Source organism: Sinohyriopsis cumingii, chromosome 5 (genome assembly GCF_028554795.1).
Source record: "Sinohyriopsis cumingii isolate HCF-2022 chromosome 5, ASM2855479v2, whole genome shotgun sequence".
Lineage (NCBI taxonomy): Eukaryota > Metazoa > Mollusca > Bivalvia > Unionida > Unionidae > Sinohyriopsis > Sinohyriopsis cumingii.
The window spans coordinates 12999388-13024573 of NC_142965.1; the positions used below are offsets into that span (position 1 = coordinate 12999388).

General features: G+C 36.4%; 1 protein-coding gene across 4 annotated transcripts in view; it reads right to left on the minus strand.

Annotated features, from left to right (window-relative positions):
• Positions 1-25186, minus strand: part of LOC149798649 (low-density lipoprotein receptor-related protein 2-like) — a 94661-nt gene that overhangs the window by 38517 nt on the left and 30958 nt on the right. For all 4 annotated transcript variants that reach the window (XR_016421009.1, XM_089957488.1, XM_089957487.1 and 1 more), the window contains 7 exons: positions 21734-22000; positions 18444-18597; positions 17300-17440; positions 16586-16697; positions 12786-12951; positions 10155-10271; positions 8094-8324 (listed from right to left, as the gene is read on the minus strand). Coding sequence is in view for 3 of the 4 variants with exons in the window: in XM_089957488.1 (XP_089813614.1) it covers positions 8094-8324; positions 10155-10271; positions 12786-12951; positions 16586-16697; positions 17300-17440; positions 18444-18597; positions 21734-22000 (1188 nt within the window). In the remaining variant the exon portion in view is untranslated. The remainder of the gene's footprint in view (positions 1-8093; positions 8325-10154; positions 10272-12785; positions 12952-16585; positions 16698-17299; positions 17441-18443; positions 18598-21733; positions 22001-25186) is intronic.

Consider the following 25186-nt stretch of genomic DNA (forward strand, 5'->3'; position numbering starts at 1 on the left):
GGAAAAAATACGTCCGACCTGTAGAATTCTCAACTCACTTGAATCACCTGAAACTGGATACTGTTTTTCCTTTGACGAATATCCTCGTTTGTGTTTATCTTATCGTGTTTGCCATAGAGTAGTGGAATGTTGGTATATGGCGCTATATGAGTCTATTGTCCATTAATTATATCACCCTTTGCTGCTTTGAGAATCCTAAAGGTTTGGTCCAGCGAGCCGAGATTTAGCGTACATAATGCGGAGTGGTTCAAGTATATATAAAGAATTGCCTTGTCACCGCCTTGTTGCGTGCAGTCATTGTATGAAGGGCAGCCTCCATTGATTTTTCAAGCCTAAGTTTGTATACTACCAATTCGGAATCGAATGATTTATGACCTGATGGTTTAACTTTAAATCGGTTGTTATCAAGCTCATCCCGAAATGTTGAACCAACATGATCTGTACGAGATCTCATGGTGCACAGACAGCGAATTTGAGTCGGTGCAAATGACCTGTTACTGAGCCATAGGCACAAACAGAGAAATAATCAATAAGACAAACATTGTAAAAAATCTCACATTTCGCAGATATTTATTCACTAGTGCGAGAGCGATGGTATTCCTACAAGTATTTAGCTTTAATATTGATGCAATATACAGTTATGGCATCTACTGCAACGCAGAAAGAGCAGATATCGTCGAACTGTTTCTTAGCCTTGACGTGAATGTGAGTGGCAGAACACCAGGCGCTTCTTTTCAGAGCACATATATTGACTTTGCAAACAACAGCTTGATAACCGTGGCTAAGTCTAAAAATATAATGGATAACCGGAACTCTAGAAATGTAAAAAATGAGATGAAGTTTTGGCGGAATCAAGTGAACTTTGTCGTTTGATGCGTTATCTTGGGCTGTGACGTTAGCGTTCGCAATCATTTGCTGTCAATGATCCTGTCTGAGTCTGAACTCACTTTAACCGCTTTTATGTTACTACCTTGCCTTGGTACCATATATATTGATATTTTCAATAATGACAACTGTACAATACCTAACTGGAACCCTGCTCATATGTCTTTTACAGAATAGACAACCAACAAACGACTAGACATCGAATAGATCAAACATTACGAAATTGCCGAAAACTAATCTGTACATTTTATGCTGGGGAAAATCACAAGGACATACCAAGCCGTGGTGGAACATCCGAACGAATGCTCTGGTGTACGTTCGAGCACTCATAGGCTCACAAGCCGAAATGCGCTTGTCGATATTAGTGCTGAAAAGGGCTAAAGTGTGCAAAATGCAAAAGCAGTTTCTATGAAATGTTGGAATAATACCTGGGTTGGAATATAAAAAAACCCGAGTCGTTAACTAGGTACAAGTCAATGACAGACCAAGTCATTTGTAAGCTAGATTACGTCGTTGGGGAAGGCCTCTCTCTGATTACAGCAATCATGGGGCTTAAAATTGGTTCCTGTGATGAGGATAACAGCACGCTTCTTATAGCGACCAAAGACATGGTAGGAGGTACCAATGTTAATTCTGGAGGTACGCTTGCACGTGTATAACAACCGGACATCCTTCCGGCAGCATAACAAAGCAGCGAAGGAAGGATGAAAATAATGACTTTAAACCACTCACAAGTGGGATACGAAAGGCTTCACGGTTAATGCTGGTAGCCTCATGCTTTAGCATCCGTTCATCTTAAGGGCTTTTAATGTGATCTTGTATCTCATGGTTCATCCTTTCTCTTTCCTCAGTAGATAAACTCGTGTCATTTCTCTCAGGATCAGATTATATTTTTTATGACCCTGTAGTTATCAAGCTCTTGAAACTTTGAGGCGTTATGCATAAGTTCGCAACACGTTATTTGAAGAGCATCGTTAAGATCAAGGACCTTTCTATTTGGACGTTGTTAAGTTTCTATGCTACCGCTTCTATGAGCGCTATGTTCTCTGGTCAGTGTGACTAATGATATTACTTCTCGAGTTCCATCAAGCCGTTTTGTGTTTCTACTTGCAGTCGCTCCTCCCTGATGATAAATTGCCCTTCAAGTATGACAGATAGCAATAATTTAATTTAGATTAGTTTACTACGGTTATGAACTCCATTTGTTATCCAATATGTTTAAATGCGAAAACAAACTGGACTCATTCCGCTCTATCGACTGCCCACTCAAGGCTAAGGGCGACCTCGGAACCATTGTTGTGAACAATCCAAATACCATAGACCAAAACAAGCATTTAAAAGTCATATTTCTAATTCTTGTCAGCAAAGATGTTATTGTGCACAGAACCGCTAGGCTGGCTTTCACGATTGCTTTAAGCAGCGGTACTAGAGCTCAGGTCAATGCCATCCGTACAATCTTACATTTCCTGGGCCGCACCATCGTCAAGGAGATTAATGTCAAGCTCAAACGAAACAAATTAGCAACATTTCATGATTCTCACATATGGTGCGTGTACAATGATCGATAGCTGGTGGATAACACAGATGAAGAACGTGGAATACCAAAGCATCCAGTACATATCGGTGGCGGATTAAGGTTGACGGAAATAAGTTTAACAAGCATTTTTGTGCCTTCGAGTTGCTATTTATGTCTTTACTACTAATTGGGCTTTTCAGGAAAATCTACATTAGAAATAACGTTTAACAGCTATATCGGGTGATCCCACATTCCGTTAATAATGCAGCTAATAACAAGGCCAGCTACATAATCAGCAGTATCGTATTGGAGTACGACATCGTAACACATACATATATCGCGCGCCAGATTGTAACGGCAGATTGTAAAGCCAGATTGTAACGGCAGAATATGGGCATGGTGGCTATATTATACACCAGACTGCTTTGCCACCGCAGGGTGGTGCTAAAAAGAGAAACGCCAAATTGGAACATTAACCTAAGCTAACCAGCTAGCCAGGGAAACGTATAAAAACAGTTGTCATAGTTTCTGAGAAGCCTACTCTAACCTTTGATTTCAAGCAAGATACTAATAATGTTTACCTAATCACCATCAAGAAAGTGTATGTGGCTATCGAAGGCATCCCTGACAATATCTATGTGCAAGGGTATGCACTATATCAGGAGCGGAGAGAGGCGTTACAACAATTCGTAAGGAAACTATCAATGGTGCAGAGTTGTCATCAATAGAATTTGTTGAAATTTACCAAAATATGTTTGTCCTTGTCATTTAGATAAGGGCAACTGAAGCCATTGCGCTGCACTGGTTAGGAGATGCTAATTAAAATTCGGAGGATGGAGTGACGAATGTGGACGAGCATGATGGATGATCAACTGCATATATACAATGACCGGTGTATGTCTCAGTGGTTCTTTGATTACATACATACGCATGGCAGCTTGATTTTTGGCTGCCGAAGAAAGAGCGTGTTTGCATGTGCACTTCTCGGATTAACGTTTAAAAGCAAATTCAATTACTTTATCATGATGTGCCCTACCAGAATCCTTAACATGGCATTCAAATGTCGTTGGCTCACGGCCAAACAAACACACGACTATTTTGGTGAAACCTGGAGGTCATAATCTTGAAGATCAATTTTCTGCCCTCTCTTAAATGTTGAATGAATTAACCAGACTTTTTCAACTTTATGATTTTACTATAATTACTGCAGTTCGGCAATATCAATACTCATGCCGGCATTAGTGTGTGGTCATAGATTAAATGCACAATTTAAAAGTCTGCGATTTTCTCGAGCAGATATTGTGGATAGCCCTATTCTACTGCAAAGACGAATATTCATTTATTAACACGCTGATAGAAAAAGGTATGGTTTAAGGTTTCGCATTAAACGGAATTTCTTATAAATAAATGCTTCGTCAAGTTCCTTCTCCGCAGAGATCCACCAGTGTTCGACCAGTCTATTTCCACCTGGCGTTATTCCGACTAAACCTCAGTCAGATGCAGTGGTGCATGATGTGGTTGCTTTATAATGGACTTTATGCGTGCGTTGCTAGCTACGATATTACACTTGCGGTCTTAGGCTACGTATTACTTAAAGTAAGGCGGTCAGTGATGTATCTTCAAACATTTTCATAAGAACTATGGAGGAAGTTCTAATTGACTGATCTGGAAGAGATACTAAGCGATCTGGTGGTCTAGTTATAATCTAACTTTCATATTTTATATATATATATATATATATATATATATATATATATATATATATATATATATGCTACCAGCCATTTAAGGCGTTCATTACCAAACAAAATTGTATTAAGTCATTAATTTTTCAAGAATAGGTAAAATTTTTATTAGAAATATTAAATGAACCGCAGTATTCTTAATTCACAATCACCGCTAATTAAAAGCCTGACTGAACATATCTAAATCAATAGTTATTTATTTTTTCAGCTTGCAATATTTGCCCAAAATATGACAAGGAACAACATTACCTTGATCTAGCCAAGGAGATTTCGGCTCTAACCGACTCTTTGTCGATAGCCGAGATGAACAAACAATGAACACAAAAAAAGCTTTAAATTAATAAAAAAGTGTTCCTATCTATGTCTGATATAAGTATTCGTCTAGATACTGCGCCTAATTGGTTTGATGAACTGGCAACGCAGTTGTTATTGGACTACATAAAGAGGTTCAATAGTGCCATCAATATTCCTAAAGTATAGTGGTGTTGATTCTGTTGACATCCAAGAGAATTTTATTGAAGGTTATCACTGTTTGAGGAACCTGTTAGGCAATGATTTCCTATTAATTTGTGCTGATAGTGAGGGAGAACATGGAGCATGCCCAAAAGAGATAGTCCATATAGTTCCGGTGCCGTCATTCTGCATGGAAGACTAGTACCACATCGTCTTGGAACAGAAGTTCTCTATTCAGAATTTGCCGTATTTAAGTCTTAGCTTTCAGGATGGCGAGATTGCACAATTTTTATTCGGAAATCGTTTTCATGTGGACGCCTTTGTCACGTGTTGAGTCCTGCTCTGCTGCTGCTGGTTACACTAAATGATTTTGTGAGGTTGGCAAAATTAATGCAGAGGCGTGTATGCTGCTTTCTGTATTTTTCTTGCCATTATTATAGGCAGAAAATCGAATACACTGATGATCTGCCTGCTTTGATGCCACAATATGACTCCGGAAGCATTCGGATCACAAGTTGTTTGAGCCTCCTCAAAGTGACGCTTGCTCTGTAATGCCGAGCAGTGAGAGACCGCTGTAGCAGTGTTCATCTAGGTCGCGTTTATTCTTATATTGCTCATCACGCCGGCTTTGCCCCTGTCATTCATTGACTCTCCATCCTTCAAGGGGGTTGATTCGGTGATAATTTGTTCCAGGGTATTTAAATGTTTCATGACTGCGATCCGGACTCTATTTCATGATATAGATCGGTCCATTACTGATTTGTGCATTGATTAATAGTCGCCTGCATTACATCCTTTGCCGGCTAAAAATCAAGAAGCGTTTTGCGTTCGGCAGGTAGACTTCATTTTTGCATCTATCACTATCATAATTTGTTGAAGTCCTGTTTTTACTCACCGTGTTGATGTCGGATTCGCAGTTAGCACAGCTCAGGACTCTCCAGCTTCAATATCTCCTCTTAGACAGTAGTCGGGCATGAACTACTCAATGGTCTCTATGAATTGCAGGTATTTCGTGTGGTCTTTCATGCTGCATGTATTGCTGCGTGGTACGCCTTCATGTAGCTTTCATTTAGATCCATGTAGCTTTTGGAACTGCACTATGCTGCAACTGCGGAATCTGTCTGCACTGCGATTGGTGGAGGTATTGAGAACACTGGACAGGTCACGTATCATAATGATAATCAGGTCGAGAAGATTCGAATGCCGGATCTTATGTTGCAACAAGACATCTTGTGAAAATGTTGTCCTTAAATAATATGTTGATGATGCAACGTTTCTTCCGATCCCACAGTTAGCGTAACATACATGTATAGCCAACCTGGATGATCTTCACGACACTGTGGTGTCTGAGACATGATATTCACGGAAAGTTTGTTGGTCGAATTCTTCCTCGAGGAGAAACAGCTTCTTGCCCTATGGTACCTGCTCGATATGGAATGTGTCACAGAACCGATCTTTGTTTCAGGAGATACATATAAAGTTGGAGGATTGGTGCCGATGGCTGTAAAACGTATACTGAACCCATACATTGATACCGCTGTCTATATGTTCTGTATCAAGGGGTTTCTGACAACAAGACCCACGCCATGCTCACTGTATTCGTCAGCATTCTTGCCATGCCTGTAGAAGGTTTAGTGGTCATTATGTATTCGGCTTTTGTCAACTAGTCTTGTTTCCTGACGAGTTGCATGTCAGTGTTCAGCTTACGCAGCCCACGGTCAATCAGTGCTGTTATGAGGTAATTCGTTGTAACTTGCAGATCATTGGTTATTCAGTGACATATATTACTGAAGCAGGTTAGTATCTTACTTGCTGTTAAATGCCAAACTTTGTGACAGAAGATAACTGGTCAGCAGGAGACCCTGACTATTACCAACGTCGTAGGCAACCTGTAGTACCCGAACTCTGCGCCTGTCGAGCAGGACTTATATCCCACAAACTCTGCTAACTATGTTGTACTCTTCCGGATAACCGTAACGATGAGGTGTCCTCTCCATAGTTTACTGCATAGCCCAGACAAAGCTACAGAGCCTTCGACTTGCCCAGTTTCTGAGATCCACTCGGAACTAGTGAAAATGCTGATACTGATACATATAGATTCATTTAAGTTGCATGAGTTGCAGATCGTGTTTATACATTTTAAACATTCACCCAATTGTTTCTTCAATGATAGTAATGACCACAAACTAATAATAATACAAGGAAGACCGACACAAAAAATCAGTAGTAATTATGGGTGAGTGAGAGCATGATGAACTAAACAAACGATGTATTTAAATGAAACATTGGGATCCTAACTGATGAATATATATATATATAGATGCAGTTTTGAAGCCTTCGTTGTTTACGCTGTTTGAGTTCAGTATTCGTAGACGGCGTGTCCAGTATTATCCTTTCCTTTATTGATTTCTGATTTCAGAAAATTAGTGCAAGTTTTGACAAGAGTAATTAGCATTATTTCACTAACGGTATGGTCATCGGAAGAGAAGTATTTGGTCTTGTGTCCATTTTTCTCTCATCCTATCAGATCTGAGAAGATTGATCAGTTTGTGCAGCTTTTCAGTTTATCTAATACACTTGTAATGAGATCAATTACATTCTCGTTTCTTCATGTTCTGTTTGGGCCAAGAATGATCAATATTTATATATAAGCTGACAAGTAACAGTGTAAACTGGCTTTTGGCTAGCCTAAGCGCTATCCAGTTTGACTCTTTTCCTGTAAATGGGAGTCGAAGGCGTTCATGCTTGATAAGCGCTAAATTTTACTGTTCGTTGCCATTTATTTTAAATATATTTATTTTAATCAATCGCAGAAGAATTTCTAGTAGAGATACTTTCGGCGATACTAATCTAACTAAACTTGACCACAACCGCCACTGGATTTACTAAACAAGGAAGGAAAAATAATCTTACTGGATACAAGAAAATGTCTTATAAAAACAACTCTTCAAACAAGCACACACTTGCAAACAAAATCGTTGCATCTATAAAGCTGTTGTTTTTAAATAAACCATTTCTTAATTTAATTAATTGTTTATTCGTATAGCTATTATTCTACCGTTGTTTTAGTACTTGTTGCCGTCATTATTATTGCTATTGAGTTTTGCTGTCATCACATAATCAACGAATCATGTGTGATATAACTGCGGTAACGCCTCCTTTATATTAAGGAAATAGACGGCACAATTGTTCCTACTTTTGTAGTTCAAATGCATAAAACATTGCTGTTTCTTCAGCACAGGTCAAATTAATAAGTCACAATATCTAAAACTTTCAAGCAATACTTGTATTAGACAAAACGTTCATGAATATTCTTGCAAACTATGAGTTTTCACTGCTTCTTTTTTTCTTTTCGTATCGGGGTGAGAAACAATGTACATCCACAAAACGAAAATAACATACAAATGAAAAGAATAATTCTTGTCATCTTCATGTTTTAACGATATGGTGAATCTTAATGGAAGAAATAAAGAAGAAATAATATAACTCGTTACCGTCCTTCCTTTCCACTCTAACGTCTTTACTACTGATCTGGAAATATTGGATTCTCTTTTCATATTGGTCTATCCAAACTATGCGCTGATTCGTGGGGTCGTAATCAATGGATGATGGTGTACTTCCTTCTAACATGCTGAGTGTTTGTATGTTTTTGTCGTGAGTATTGATCTGATATGCTTTGTGATCAATGGAATCGATGGCAATAATGAAGTCTTTAACCATTATGACTGAAACATAAATGGACACTTCACAAAATCTTTGAAACATTTTCTTTAAAAAAAGAAAGTGAAGGCAAATAAGAAGTGGATCCCGAAGGATTAGTCTGTACCATGAAAACATGCATGTTTTACTAAGACTAGGTCTTAAATCAGTTGCCACCAAGGAGAGTTGCTCCTCATTATATTTGATTGGATGGTTAACGTTAGTAGATGCTAACTAATGATTGACATTTGATGATTAATCTCAGTTTGATTAATTTAAAACTACACTGACTTATTTGACAACAGATACATTCTCCAAGAGATCAACCAAGGTTAATAGTTTTATATCCTCTTTAATAGGGTATAATGACGAAGTTTCAACAGGTGGACCAAGCAAAGCTTACTTTCTCAAGGTAGACCAACCACAGCTTACTTTCACAAGGTGGACCAAGCGTAGCTTACATGCAGCGGACGCCAACTAACCTCATTTAGCCCAAACAAACAGTTTACACATTCCGCCTTTGAAGAACCTTATTTATGAGTCATTTATGTCAGGAGTATTCTGTGAAATAATCAGCTTGCAGGTCAATAAGAGTAAGAAAGGCGCGAGTAAGGCGTTTCTAAACATAAAACTATTTGTGCTGTTAAAGCCCTAAATTAAGCCACGAAGTTGCTCGTAATTCTGTCCTTTATCGTGATTGTTTCAAAAGCAGTGATGTAATACATTTGACAAAGTCCGTTAATGACTAATCTAAAAATAACATTTGCATGAGGCAGACAAATTGATTTGATAAGGAATGAAGAGAAGTTTGGCTGTTGTTTGAGCGGATCGGAGAAGAAATAGAGTGCATTCGATAAAAATAAAATTCGCAAATATTCATTATCAGCAGGATGGCTTTGAAGGGCGAACATGGGCTGAAGACAATCCGACATAGTGTGTTGTTGGCTTCTTATGTTTACAACAGTGACGTCGTCAAATCTTGTTCTCCAGCTTTCGCCTGACACTGATTGACTCACGGATGTCGTGGATCAGCATCATACTAATTCATACACAAGTCAAAAATGGTCGGGTTTCTCAGTTCGAGGGAGAAATTACATGGTTCATAATATTGTGAAGGATCTGTATGATCTGGATCTAATGGAATCCAACGATGTTTAGGACCAATATCTTTCTATATTCTGTATTATTCAGATGATTTGGCATATACGACTTTTTACACGTAACGGCTGCATTAGAGTTTTAAACGAAACTTCGTCGTTCAAATAATTGTTTGTATTCATATAACATAATTACTTCTCAAAATAATACAACCTTATGACATTGACATAACTACTGGTTAAGTGTCTAAGAAAACAGATGCATATAACTCCCCAAAAAATAGTCTCGTTGTCAAATCAGTAGGTAGTTAGCCAATCACTTTTAAATCTGATTTTTCATGTTTAATGAGTGATACCTGTCAAGATATACAAGAATATGTAAATTAAATATCAGCTTGAACAAAATGAATATAATATGCCTGCCCAATAAATACCTTTCAGACATAAGATAAATAATAATTTCAAATATGTCATTGCATCTTTCATAAAATATTTCTTAAATATTTACAATTTTATTGATGGAATAATAATAATAATAATAATAATAACCTCGTAATCGTTTAAAAAATTACAAATCATCATATCTGTCTTCATTTCCTTCATACGGTCCTTGTGTTATGCAAGAATTGATCCGCGCTACTCTTATTAATGATTATGTTTTATATTTCCGTGTAAAAGTTGAAGGCAAAATGTTCTAAAACAGTTAAATGTCGCAATATCGTTTTTCATTAAATCTAATGATATATTGTGTAAAGTTACCTGTCGAACATGTCTTTCCATCCATATTGAGGGTATATCCAACATAACAACCGCAAGTTGTCCTCATCTCCGGGAGGCAAATCTGTTCACACCCACCATTATTCTTCTCACAAGGCTCTTTATAATATATATATATATATATATATATATATATATATATATATATATATATATATATATTCATTCAGACAGCACGCTTCGTTATAACACGAAATTGGATAAATACGTCTTCACGATGATTTCAACTCTTTTGTTGTCCTGGTTATGCGTATCATTACAGCAGTGTGTGAGAAACATATAGCTTTTCACAATAAGATAAATGTTCTTTGCTCAATATGTACACACCGACTGCAATATTCAACTGAGTTTAAATTTATCTGTATTCCCAGACTGATATTTAGACATGCAGGAAATTTATCACAGTGCTACAACACATAATGGGTCATGTGTATAAGATCTCAACTAGACTAATCATAAAAGTTTCTAAGTACTTTGTACTTATGTTGTGAAACAACAACAAAGGTTTTAGCCCAATTCACTTAATGTGAGAATTAACACTTAATGAATTATTTACAACAAATAAACGTTCTAACTAGATGAAATAATTTGAAAAACGCTTAGAATGGTTCCTGTCTAGCCATAGCAAAATCCAAGATGTTTTGGAGGAAGATTGCCCTGCTAATTCTTTCTAATATTGAAAAAAGTAAATTAACTCAGTCTGGCAAATCGGAATGACGTATTAAGGAATATATGACCAGACAAAGAGTTGTTAGACTAAAGGGGGTTCCAAGGCGACTAAAAACGAAACTTGTTAATATATGACTATATAACCTGCAGAAATATGATCATTTGTAATGTTCAGAGCACAGTGAGAGGAAAAAGACGAATGGTCTCTTCTTTGTGATAAGAAATCGCAAATTGTTTTACAAACCAAAGTTTCATTACATTTTAAGGTATATTTGAACAATGCATGAACCATTAAATACATACATGATTCAAGACATTTCTATGTCATTTGGAAATGTAAAAAATAATCGAGTTACTTATCTAAAGTAACATTCCAAGTGGATCAAAGCTTAGCAAAATAAGATACCAAACAAGAATATGAATTATGAAGATGTTATCATTCATGCTATAAGATTTTGAGGCAAAATCATTTGCTGTGTTCAGTGTTATAGGAATGTTTCATCGTCGGAACAAATTCTGCGTATCCTCAGTGCCTAGCTATATGAGATGTTCTTAATGCAGTGTTTTGTAATGCAGTAATTTGCTCCGACGATGAAACATTCCTAAAATGGTCTGAAGAGATATCTAAACATTTAATTTACCGAGGCTACGACAAAGACCTGATTACGGAGGCAAGCCAAAAGGCTAAACAAACAAACCGCGATTTACTGCTAAAATATGGAAAGAAGTAAAAGGCTGATAGGATACCATTTATCCTAACCTACCATCCAGACAACCCCAAAGTAGGTAAAATCATCGCGAAACACTGGTCTATAGTGCAATCGTCGGATGCCCTAAAGTTAATCCTCGCTAACAAACCTGTACTAGCCTACCGGAAACCAAAAAACCTTAACGACATTCTAGTCAGGACGAATCTAAAGCCAATCACTAATCAAGACCATCCTAGTCAGTCTGGCCCCTGTGGCGATAATAGGTGCAAAACCTGTCAACATATGATACAGATCAGGGCATTTTCTAGTACATTGACTAGAGAAAAACTAAACATATATGGTCCAAACAAAACGTGCAAAACAGAGAATGTCATTTATCTCATCACATGTAAGATCTGTATCCTTAAATATGTCGGAGAAACTGAAAAGCTACAGAAAAGGATCAACCTTCATAGAGCTGATTGGATGACAAAGAAGCTGTACAGAAGCCCGGTCGCAGAACACTTCTCCTCCCCTGGCAACACTTTCAATGATATAAAACTTACTGCAATTGCTCACAACCCCAACTTGAGTTCCCAAACCAGGAAAGAAAAGAAATCTTACTGGATACGCCGCCTTCGAACATTTAAACCAAGCGGTTTAAACCAAGATGACTAGAAAAAGACAGCCAAGCACAAATAAAATTACCTTTTCCAGCCGATACATTTTCTTTTAAACAATTCTCTAAATTTGTTTCATAGCCTATACTGACTACTATAACAATGAAATATCTGGAATATAATTTGCGCTTACATAAATTTACATAAAATAACAGATGTCGTTATGGCTCATCGATTTCTAGGTCAAGAAAATATTTTCCAGTCTTAGCAACAAGTTGAAATAAACTAGTTGAAACATAATAAAGTTAAAGGTTTAATTCTTGTAGAAAGAGCCATGTAAAGTTTTGCAAACATAACCGTTTTTCTGTTTTATTTGTTTGTCTTGTCTATGTTTTGTATTTGCCTTTGAAAAAGACTTATTGAAAAGTCAAAGAGATCATGTTAATTAGATACTACTTTCGTACTGTTCGTTGTCAGTTTATTGCATTTATCTTAATCAATCCCTGATACACGTGATCCCTAGCTGGGTTCAGTGCACTTGAAAGGATTGTTATTTGCCATACGATTTGTATTCTTTATATATATATATATATATATATATATATATATATATATATATATATATATATATATACCTATTTTAATTATTTGCTGACTATCAGCAAAAACTTTGACGTCATCAACCCTCGTCGTGATCGGTAACTGAAAATTAATCGGCATCAAATGTTCCCCTTCCATCACGACAGTCAATGCTGCTTCAGTCGGATGGTTTCGTACGCTGTAGCCGATTATTGTGTAGTTCTGTAATTAAAATAAATGTTCTGAAGATGTTTACTGTTACTAAATGTTGTAATTTTAAACACAATTCGAAGCTATATTTTCAACAGTCCAACGTTTACATGAATTGAACGAATCTGAATTAGAGGAAAAAAAATGATATGAAATTTGTTTTAAGGATATGGGTAGAAATTTCTACAGCGTACATTTTTTTGGCTGATTTAACCTAAGAAACAGGCGGCTATAAAGCCCCCAATTCAATGTAAAAATACAAAGAATACTATCCAAGGGGTAGGCAAGGTACAAGATGAACTGCGTTGTGGCTAAAATATATGCTACATATTTTCAATATACGATTGACATACATTATAACTCGTCTCATTTCACTACTTTAGTCGGCAAACCTGGATTTATGGGAAAATAAAGATGTTCATGGTTTAAACTTACAGGTGACACATGTGTGCTGTATTAAAGAAGGATTCAACAAAAACAAATTCAAAAATTGCATATTTAGGCTGCTACAAAACATTTTTAAACACATCAGTAAATATATATGTTTTATTTAAATCCACTTGAATTATATGAACTAGCCTTCTTTGTCTTTATCAACATCTTTGCAAGATAGGTCATCACGACGAATTAAGGTCAGTTCTTATATTTGTGCGCATTGCATTGATTCTCATCTAGATCCACCTTAATTTGCTATGTATGGAAATACTGATTTCAAATCATCTGCAACGGTTGAAACTTTATTGTCAATTTTCCATCTTATTCTCATGAAAACTACGAATAATAACTAAAGTTCTATTTACTGTTTTGTCTTTACACTTTCTTGAAAGGTTAAAATAGTCTAGCAAATATAAAGTCTATGCCAAATGAAAGAATCTTATTTGTCGTACCCCAAAGTAGCTATTAACATCCCTCGACAACGTGAATTCGGCATCTGGATATGAATAGTATTAGTTTTGCTTCGTAAAGCTCAATATCATTTGCGTTATCTTTGTGAATGGGTAGCCCTTCTAGTCCGAAAGTGAACAGAGCTCAAAAATATTTTTCAAACTCAACATTTACACTATAAATGGAAAAGCTACACAAGCAAACAAATTGTAACCATTCCTATAATAAAAAGGTCGTATAAAAGCCGTCACACTTCTAAAATATCAATCTTTTTCAGATCGTTTGCTTTTTACATAATTATTGTTTTCACAACCGTGTAAAATACTTCCAAAATCAGCAGAATGTTTGTTTCATGTTTGTTCCATGTTTCACAGAATGCAAAAACATCATACGGCCATATACAATTTGTATTTCAATAGCATATTCGGATTTCATACGCCCCTCAAAATTCTCAATGGATATGGGAATGTTGGTTTTACTGAATATGACTGAAGTTAAGTTTGTTTAAAATTCAGGATTCCGTCAGTGAATTATCTGTGCGAGTCACCAACACAGGCTGCACGCCAAGTCATAATCATGTTACAGTGGAATTAGAACCAACCCACCTTAAACCATTCTTGGATATCAAATAATCCAAGTTTAACACCTGCTTTTCGAGGTATAAAATTTGCCTGGAATATCATGTAATACATGCAGCAGATGAATGTACTTAGGCTGATCGTCCTCGCCTTACAGGAATGGAACAATCTCTGTGATCAGTTTATTATATTTCATGCTGGTGTTATGTTATGAACATTTGCATCGGTCAGATAAAGTGATAACATTCTTCACTCAGTAGAGTAATCATATCCACCTTTTGAGCTGATCCAGATCTAGTGCTACCAATAATTTTCAGCGTCTTTTTACAAAGATGTGGAAACGGATTACTTCTCAATATTGGTCATGATCTTGATCCATCTCACTTCTGTGTTTGACGTAATCTTTAATAGTGGTTCCACAACCTAACCACAAGTTTGAGTCTTGACTCAAAGCAATATTAAATTTATCCGATGGAACTGCTCCTCTAAGTAATCAACCTTGTCCTGCAGAATTTGTTTTCTCTAAGTATATTAATTTCCTCTTCTAGTTGCTCACATACACTTAGCAGGTTACTGAGTTCAGTGAGAGCATTTACGCTGTATTATTTTGGAGGTGTAGTTCACAGTGCGTTTTTGCCGCAAGTGCTGAACATTCAAAACCATTCTGTGAAAGATATAGTTTTAGTTCGACTAAAAGAGCTTCTAGTTGATCTAATGATAACCCCTTCAACTCATAGCAATAAATTAGGATTCAATATTCAGTAAATTGGGACTAATTCAGCACATTCGCAAATTCCAGAAAACGCGCATCACTGTCAAAATATATTATTGTCACGTGATTATAAGTGGTCTATGATGGTTTGCCAATGACCATCCGCTTGTCTTACATATCATTTGTAAGGAAATCTCTGTTCGACTGTTTGTTAAATGTATATGAAGATTGAGCAGTCAACTATTTTTTCTGTTTTGCCTATTTTTTCTTTAGTTAAATTTATGGACACGTTTGAGTATTATTTGCTGAAATTTCAAGATCTTAATAAAGAAGTCTTAAAGCCTGTAACTACAGTGCACTATTTCTTGATATCGAGGTAGCTCCATTAAGTTTAAACTCGTGAACTGTTTCAATCACCTCTCTGAAAATCTATTTAATTCAATGCAGTATAATTCCGTGCCATCAATGAACGATGAATTCGAAATTTTTAAAATAATTATTGTAGGTTCACCCTTCTACTTTATCGGTTTCGTTTATGATAATCTGTTTGCACACATCATATCGCCACACATGTTCTCTGTGCCTGGCGTTTGTGTTTGTTGGTTAACATTTACATAATATATCTTTGTTTTCAGTTGGCATATTTCTTACTTTTGTTTGATGTATTATGCATATTGCTGTTCTTTATTATTATTATTATTATTATTATTATTATTAGTAGTAGTAGTAGTAGTAGTAGTAGTAGTATTTGTAGCTTTCATTAACATGTGGGTGGAAATGCTTGCATGTGGTTGTTTTACAGAATAAATATTTAAAAGTGATGCAAATTTTTTTTTTCTCACACATAGTTAGAGGCTTTCGTTTCTCCCAGAAATTTGGCTTCGTTATTTAGGGAACTATACAACACTGACATTTAACGCTACTTCGCTCCATTGGTCAAGCGACCATTTGTATATATATAGAGGTTTTGGTAAACAATTATTCACATCTGTTTTATGATCATTCTTAGGAATCATTTACAGATGTGTTAAAGTATAATTTATTAAATGTTCATTAGTATTACAAAATGCTCGTTGACGTTTTGGACATAACACTACTTTGGGATTATTTAGAACTCAGTCAAAGACGTTCTGGATTGCATCATATTTGTACATCGTGACATTGAAGACTATTGGTACATCAGGACATTCAAGACTTCTGGGATTCACTCGGAACATTCTATCCATTTGTACTTTGAACACGACATTTAGCACTATTTGACATATAATTCACAATATTGTGTCTTTTGAATGTTCATTTCGCATTATAGGGAAAAACGTTATTTGTTGATTTTACTAAACGTCTTGGTTTCGCTTCTTTCTGTGCATAATTTGAGACCCAGAGTCGTAACAAATTGCAAACTATTAGCGTTGTCATGCATGACTTGATTATATCTCAGCTTAGTGCATTTTTGAGTGAATTTCTCTATTACCTTGAAAACTGTAAGACAATGGTATGTTCTAGTTATATTTAGGCCTGTTTTTTTCTCATTAGTTCCATCAGAATTCATCTGGCCCACGTACCCTTCATCAGTCCAAAATAATCTAAAATATTAAAACAAAACGTTAGGAACACTTATTATGGATGGATATTGTATTAGTTTTGGTATATGCCAATGTTTCCTTATGCACTAAGAAAAAGGGTGAAAACTTCATTTTACTGCAAAACCTATGTAGTACTTAAAATAATATGTCGATGGTTGAAAATTTCTAAACTGGCGCAATAATTCGTTTATATAGTTTTAAGTGTGAATTTTTTCAAATGGTCTAAAAGTCTTTTTTTTGACTATCAGTGGCAAATATGAAAAATAAGAAATTGAATTTTAGTGTTATTTTTGCTTGTATTTTTTTTTCTTTTCTATACTAAAATGCATAAAGAAACTGTCTCCCCATAAGTCTTTGAATAGCTTAAATAGTTGTGTTCGATTCTATTTTTCTTCTTTTTTTGTTGTTGACAAAATTTTGGATAAAGAGTTGTATGTATTGAATATCTATGTTCCGTACGAAGCCCCCTTAAAATAAATACAGTTGACTGTTAATATTCTTCCTGTATGATATGCTTGAATTATAATGTAATGAGCATCGTCAGTAAATATATATGCAATGGAATGAGTTAAAGAACATTCCGAAAATCCTGTTAAACGTACCTGTCTGTTGACCAATCATATTCTAAGTCTGTGGGTGTGCTTATAATGGGAGAGGTGGTATTAACTCTTTTACCATCTGCTCCTCTAGTGTAGAGCCTGAATCTAGAATCCACATAATCTAGACCCATCCAAAACAGTCGCCTGTGACAAAAAATCGTAGAAAGTGAATTTACAAAATTATAACAATTCAGTGATTCAGTGAGGTTTTATTTAGAATAACTTGCACATAATACTTCTCTCTATGCATTTTTCGTTGTTGCAATCGATATTGCATATTTGAAACATATTCAATGGCCCCTTGAAAATTGAAATCTGAATTGCGAACCACATTTGAAAAGCCAAAAAGGCCACAGGTCTCCATGATGAACGGCTGAGCCAAACTGTGCTGTCAGCTGTCAAAGTCTTGTCATCCATGTTCATATTTACAATATTGTCAGGGCGGTATCCACTCATTAATTGTTAATATTTCTTGGCATTATATATATATATATATATATATATATATATATATATATATATATATATATATATATATCCGAAAGTAAAAACGCCATGAAAAATGTATATTGTTGAAGCATGTAATTACTTTTTGCAAGCAAGATGTCAGAAACGGTAAATTTTTTTAGTACTTTCTTGCTAAATGATCCATTTTGGTAAACCTCTATCTAAACATTCAACTCCGGTGGTTAGAGCATCCGTCCCGAATGCCGGGAGGTCGCGGGTTCGAACCCCGGCTGAGTCATACCAAAGACTTGTAAAAATGGTGCTAACAGCTGCCACGCTTAGCGTTCAGCATTAAGAGGTTAGTGTTATTTCTCATCGGTCTGATGTCAGGATAATGTGACTGGGTGGGACAGTATGCTACATGTCTGCGGCATGATGTCCCAGTGCTAGACATCACTATAAACTTCCACACTGCAGACATCGTAGTGTCATGACTGAAACATTATTAAAGCTAAGTTAAAAATCCAACACGCACACATGCACATACACACACTGCAGAGAACGTAGCAATATTATAGAAAAATTGTTAAAGCAACGTTCAAAATGCATATCACACACATTAAAGTTTGAATTTACCCAATTTAATCGCATGCGTATTTCCAGTAGTATTTTAGCATCATGTTTATTTATGTGAACTTACTGATTATAGGGATCAAATGTCATGGTAATTGGTTTTGTTTTAGTGCTTGTAATTTCTCGTGTTAAATCTTGTCCGGTTTTCTTGTAGCAAACTCCTCCATTAGTATCCCATTCAAACCAGTATATAGCTCCTGTTATCCAGTCGTAAGCTAAATCTGTGATGATAATAATAATAATAATCATTATCATTATCATCATCATCATTATCTAGCAGGTAGAAACAAGTACCACATTTATCTTAGCTTGTTCATTGATTATACACTATATAACGCAATTTTCGTTCGTGGGTAGTCAGTGTTATTTCGTAATTGTTTATGCCTAAAACGTATAGAGAATGGATATTATTCCCCACAAACTTTGCTTTTGTGACCAGGACAGTGATGTTATTAAATTTACCTATTTTCCAGAACATTCCAGATAGATTGAGTGCTGAGTAAAATTGGAGTAACTTCTAGAACTTTATAGAACTTTCCAGTAATATAAATAGTAATATAAATACTGCGGCCTGAAGCCCACCAGTTCAGTTTAGTTCCAGCTGCCCACGTGGATACATGTCTGCAGTTTTCTGAGATGGCATCAAGAGACTGCAAACATCCGGCAGACGCATTTTGCTATGTCTGCGGCTAATGTATCAAGACAAGAGCGATGAAGTACTCCGTGGAAGCATCTGCTAAGCTGTGTGAGGCCTACAAGGCATATTTCGGATCAAGACAAACCCTGGGCACCTCATTTCACTTGTAGGCACTGCAAACAAACTTTGGAAGGTAAGATCGACAACTGTTGATCAGAATTTTATTTTATAAAATGTTATTGAAGCATATATCATATATGAAAATGTTGCGAGAATCTCTTGCACATTAGTCATAGGTGAAATACAAGTATCTTTATAAGACTTTACAGAGGGGAATAGAGAACGTTGAAGTTCGCTATCCCATGAATTTGGCGTGAACCCACTGACCACTCAAGCAACTGCTACTTCTGCATAGTGGACCCTTCCAAACGTGAGACTGGTAAGAATGCACCTACTAACACGTATCCGGACCTTCCTTAATCCATCGCCCCGGTGCCACACTGCTCTGAGCTCCACGTAGCCACTCTTCCGGAGAGAGAGCAACCGTCTTTAGAAGAGAGCAGCAAGTCATTGAGCGAGGAAGACGTTGTAGATCCAGAGGACAATTTCAGAGATGGAGCTGAGGAAAGAAACCCATACTACCCTAACCAAAAAGATAACTACTTGATCAGAGATCTTGGTCTCACCAAATCAAATGCCGAGCTTTTGATGTATAGGCTCTAATAGTGGAACTTTATGGATGGAAGTGTACAAGTCGAAGATCAGAGGAAGCGTCACCAAGCTTTTTCCAGTTTCTTCGCCCGTCAAGATGGGCTAAACATCTGCCACAATGTGACCAGTCGGTTCGAGGTAATCAGAATCGTCTGTAACACGAACGAGTGTATCCTCTTCATTGACAGCTCATCCAGGAGCCTCAAAGCCGTGCTTCTCCTGAATAGGAACAATTATTCGTCTCTTTCCCTGGCTCACTACAGGTACCTCAAAGAGGATTACAACAGCATTAAGACCTTCCTGGACGCCTTGAAGTATGTTGAGTACGGCTGGGAGGTCATACGAGACTTCAAAATGGTGTCATTCCTGATGGGTCTCCACGGCGGTTTACCAAGTTTCCCTGCTATCTTTGCCTTTGGGACAGCAGGAACACCAAGGTGCACTACCACAGGCGGGACTAGCCACAGCGGACCGAGTTCTCTCTGGGGAAGAACAACGCCAATTGGGAGTCACTTGTGGACAACCGGAAGGTGCTGATGCCATCACTGCGCATCAAATTTGGCATTATGGAACAATTTATCAGAGCTCTGGATAAGGAGTCGGCAGTTTTCAAGTACCTTCAAGACTTCCTCCATAGGCAAAGGTCAAAGAAGGATAAAGAAGATCATGGAGTGCAATGAATTCACCAAGAAGCTCGCAAGTAAGGAGAAAGCGGATTAGTTCGGAGCTTTCTGGGCAACTACAAGGCCGAAAACTATGTGGAGTTGGTTGAGACTCTGGTGAAGAACTTCGGCAAAATGAGCTGCAGGATGTCCTTCAAAGTCCATATCCTTGATGCTTATCTTGATAAACTCAAGGGGGACATGGGAGCGTACTCAGAAGAACAAGGCGAGCGCTTCGGCCAGGATATACTGGACTTTGAACGCCGCTACCAAGGACAGTATTACGAGAACATGATGGGATACTACATTTGTGGGGCTGATTCGTGAAAGTGATTTACATTATAATCCTAAATCTTGAAAAACTTCTCACTTTTAAATCTTTTATGGTCATGTATTATTACTTTAGCATAAATAAATTTTAATTTTGATTAATATGTTGTTTCTTTCTGACTTTATGTGAACTACAAGATCCAAATTCGCCCGTTTTCTAATTGGAAATAGGTACATTTCAAAATATCACTGTCCTGGTCACAAAATACAATTTTGTGAGGAATGATAACCATTTTCTATACTTTTGAGGTATAGTAATTAGGAAATAACACTTACTACCCAGGAACCATAATAAATTTGTTACACTTTGTCGTACATAATTTTGTTAGGTACAGCAATTCAGCAAAAAGTTCCCTATGTATGGGATCGGATATGCTGTGTAACTGCCAATTATACAGTTTAACAAAAACCGTGCATCACTTTGCTAGAAAAAATTCAAATGACCTGTAGAACTGACTGATTATCAGAGATTGAATGGGCAATACACAAATCCATAAACTATCGAAAGCATTCGAATCAGTCTCTTGATTAAGATAAGTTCATAGCTGTAGAAGATATGCAATATTATGTAATTTACATATAAATTAACCATGCATCTTCATTCTGATGATTTCTTAATATGCGAGGTGAAAATAGAATAAATATTAAACGAAAAACGATTGTTTGTATATATACAAATATATAAAAAAAGCACTGTCATGAATTAAATTCCTGTAACTATTGCTCTTAATACAACGGTGACATTGCAAAATCAAGAAAAGGAAAACATAAGAAAACAAGCACGGACTTCATTAATAAACAGCTTATGTAAAATGAAGTTTATACTACTACTGCAACAACTACTAATACTAATACTACTAATATATTTTAATGTGAACAAGCTTATATTGTTGACTACTCTATCGATTTGTCATATTTGAGATTAATAGTAATTATTAGAATGCTATTTTTAACCTGCATATTGGTGAGTTATTTTGTTTGGAATCAACATCAGTAGAAACGTATTGCCACGCTTACCCATTATCTCTCTGCTCGTAGAATGTATCTTTTGGGAACCAGTGATCGAAAAAGCCTTCTGATGGTAAATCTCATGTCCGTCCGTGAAGTAGAAAGTACTGTTGTGTGTATCAGGTGTAAATCTTGTGATATTGTTGGTACTGTTTACAACCGAGCAGTCAACTTTTGGAGGTAAGAATCGGTGGCTTGTTATAACATTGATACTCACAGAACATATCTTGTTTGTGTCAGTAAATACAATTTTCCTCTGGAGCACTTGTGTTTCAGCTGAAAGAACATCATCGAGAGAGTTAAAAATGGACGTAGCATCCATTCGTGTCACAAACGTCAGTAAATTTCATAATGTAACATTGACAGGCATTTGCCACATTTGCTTGCTCTTAACTTACCGGCGACCCGAAAAGCAGTGATGTTAATCAAAAGAACTAAATAGTGGCATTGTAGTATTAACTAATGAGACTGTACCTACAGACAAGGTGAATTGTGATTACTTTTCTGTAAATGCAGTTTCAACTTTAAAGGTCATATTGATCTGTATATCAACTGAATTTATCCTTAGGGATTACGTCATCATGCCAGCTCCTTTTGGAGAATATTATAATCCTCCATGTTCAAACGTTGTGCTTTTATCTTTAATCTTAGTGTTCGTCCGTTCGTAAATCGATTGTTTTGCATATCATTTTGCCACGATGATTAGTAGTAGTACCGGGCGACACCTTAAACACAAAGTGGACCTGTACGTTAAATTCCAATTGACGAAAATAGACTCAAAACGGGGATATAACATAGGAGTAGTACTATAGACTCCAAAAGTAATTTAACACTGAGGGTAAGTAGTAACATTGTTAGAATTAGCTAATTTCAGTTGAGGGTACATGTTTGCTTTGCTAGAAGTGGCTGAGAATTTAACATGGCAATTGCACATAGTACCCACATAAAACCCTATATAGTGATTAATACTTTCGTTACCCGCTATCAAATTCATTCTTAGGTAGTATTATTGAACATTCAAGTTTTAATACACTGTCCAAGACTTAGTTTGTGATTAATATCCAACAAGTACTTTTTATTATACTGTCAAGCATCTACCTTTTAATTACTATCCTGCTCTTATTCGGTGATTACTGTTCAACACACACCTTACAACTGCGGAAGAGTTTGATGTACTGGGGTGTGCCTGGCACCGACACACTAAAAATAATACCTCGACTACTATTAGTACTACTGCTGCTGCTGCTTTTGAAACTATTCTTCCAGAGAAGGATGACTTAAATTTAGCTCTGTGTGAATTCCTATAATCTCCGTAGGATTTTGTACCTCCATCATTACCAGTGCATAACTGATGTCAGATATAAGCCGAAGGAAGAGCTGAAGTGTTTTCTACAACGCCACAAAGCAGATCAACAAGTATTTGTTCAAAACCAATAACATCCAGAAAGCGGTAAATAATGCAAGAAAAGAAAAGAAAGAGATATTCACGACCAAAAACTCCTAAACTTTCTATTGCTCCATCAATTCTCACCACCACAGAGATGCCAGTAGATGCTACTAACACTATCACAGACGTAATATCAGAAATAGGTCTTGGTAACTGAAAAAGATTCAGGTAGTTATATCGGATGATACGATAGCCCTACGGGTTTTGCATCCCCCTATATAAAACAAAAGAAAAAAATCAGGGTCACCTATATCTATTCGAAATAGATACTACTCTGGGATTCCAAAATGAAATTAAATTCAAATCCTACGTAATACAATTTGTGATTGTGTTAAGATCTTATGCATACTAATTGAAAGAAACATTAACAAGAACAGACACTCACGTTTGCTTTTAATATATTTTCTGAAATTTCATAACACGTCACAAACGTTCACTTTCTTCATTCGTTCACTGTCTTTCCTTTTTCGATTGTTTTCACTGGAGTTGATTTGTTTTCTACTTCAGTTCCACCGCTCGTCCTGCCTTCTTGATTTTCTTTTCGGATATAGGTTATTTTGTTCTGCTGCTTTTGAAGAACACTTTTTCTCCTGGTTCTATTTTCTTGGGACATTTTGATGACCCTCTTTCTTGACATATATTTACATGTATCTTAAATTTAGTCTATCCTTGACTCCTGTTTCATTGGTTCCTTTTATTTGATGTCGTGGACATTCTGGAACACAATGTCCTTTCTCTTGACATACATAGTTGCTATCTTCTCTTTTATCTCGAGTGGAGTAGTCCGTATTCTTCCTGGTATTATTCTATAGAATACTGTTTGTAAATAGCCGACGAAACGGGTGATCTGGTACCACTCTTCCATCATCAGAGATTTGAAACTGAATGAGCATTTACATTTAGGGTAAGGGAATCACTCTATATATAGGAAGAGAGTTTGTATATCATCTAATAAAGATGAAATTACCTCATCTTACTGAGGCGATTCAAGAAGAGGACAAGTAACGAGAACGTGTTTAGGTGTCACCTCATACTCTAAGTGACGTGTTAGCACACGTTTATGTAACTATTTTGCAGATAACATAAGTGAGCCTGAGACAACACCATCTACCTCCACTACGAGAACAAAAGGTCCAGTCTGATGCAAGAAAGACAGTTGTTCGGTTGCTCCTGAAGCTTATTATCAATTTCAAGATACACCACAAAATTTACATCCAAAACTATTTGAACGACGGCTTACACGTACACAGTGAAATTCTACAATGTTTTTTGTCGTACGTTCCACCAGAAAATCAGCGGGTTTCATTCCTGATTTATTGGAATCACAACTAGAGACAGTGAAACATCAGTGCCAAGCTGAATATAATGTTCATTTAGAACTATATATCTATAATGACTGTTTGAAGACTGCTGTCTGGATAAAGTTTAATACACTGGCAGAATTAACACAATCCAAAAGTATTGACAAAAGTCAATATGTCTAATAATCAATTTACAAGTTTGACGTGACCGATGGATAAACATTCTTCCCATGACCCACGTTTCTCCTCCAAGAGGTAGCGGATCACCCAAGGTTTTATTAATTTTATTACTTTAGTTGTTCACATTACCAGATTAAAAACGACCAAGCTCTAATGTACCTAGCTCATGTCATCGTTGTGGCTCGAACTTATGAAGATTAAAATTGCTGAACATCATATCAGTGAATAAGCTATAACTAAGGTCATAATCATTTAGCGTCCATTCTGATGGTGACTTGGCAGAAAACAATTAGAGATCTAGTCAGTGAACATCATTATGGTTGTCAGGACGATCATTCTAGTTGGCCACAACAAGCAAATATTTTTTTATGACTTCAGAACAAGAGTTGGAAGAAGTTTTTGAGAACGTCGTATAAAGACTTGTGGGCCCATTCTTTACATTTACTAACTTCTCTAGACACGAAATGCATGGATGCTTTTTTGCAACAAAGTAAGGAGAATGCCCATTTACTGACGTACTTGACAGAAATCTTC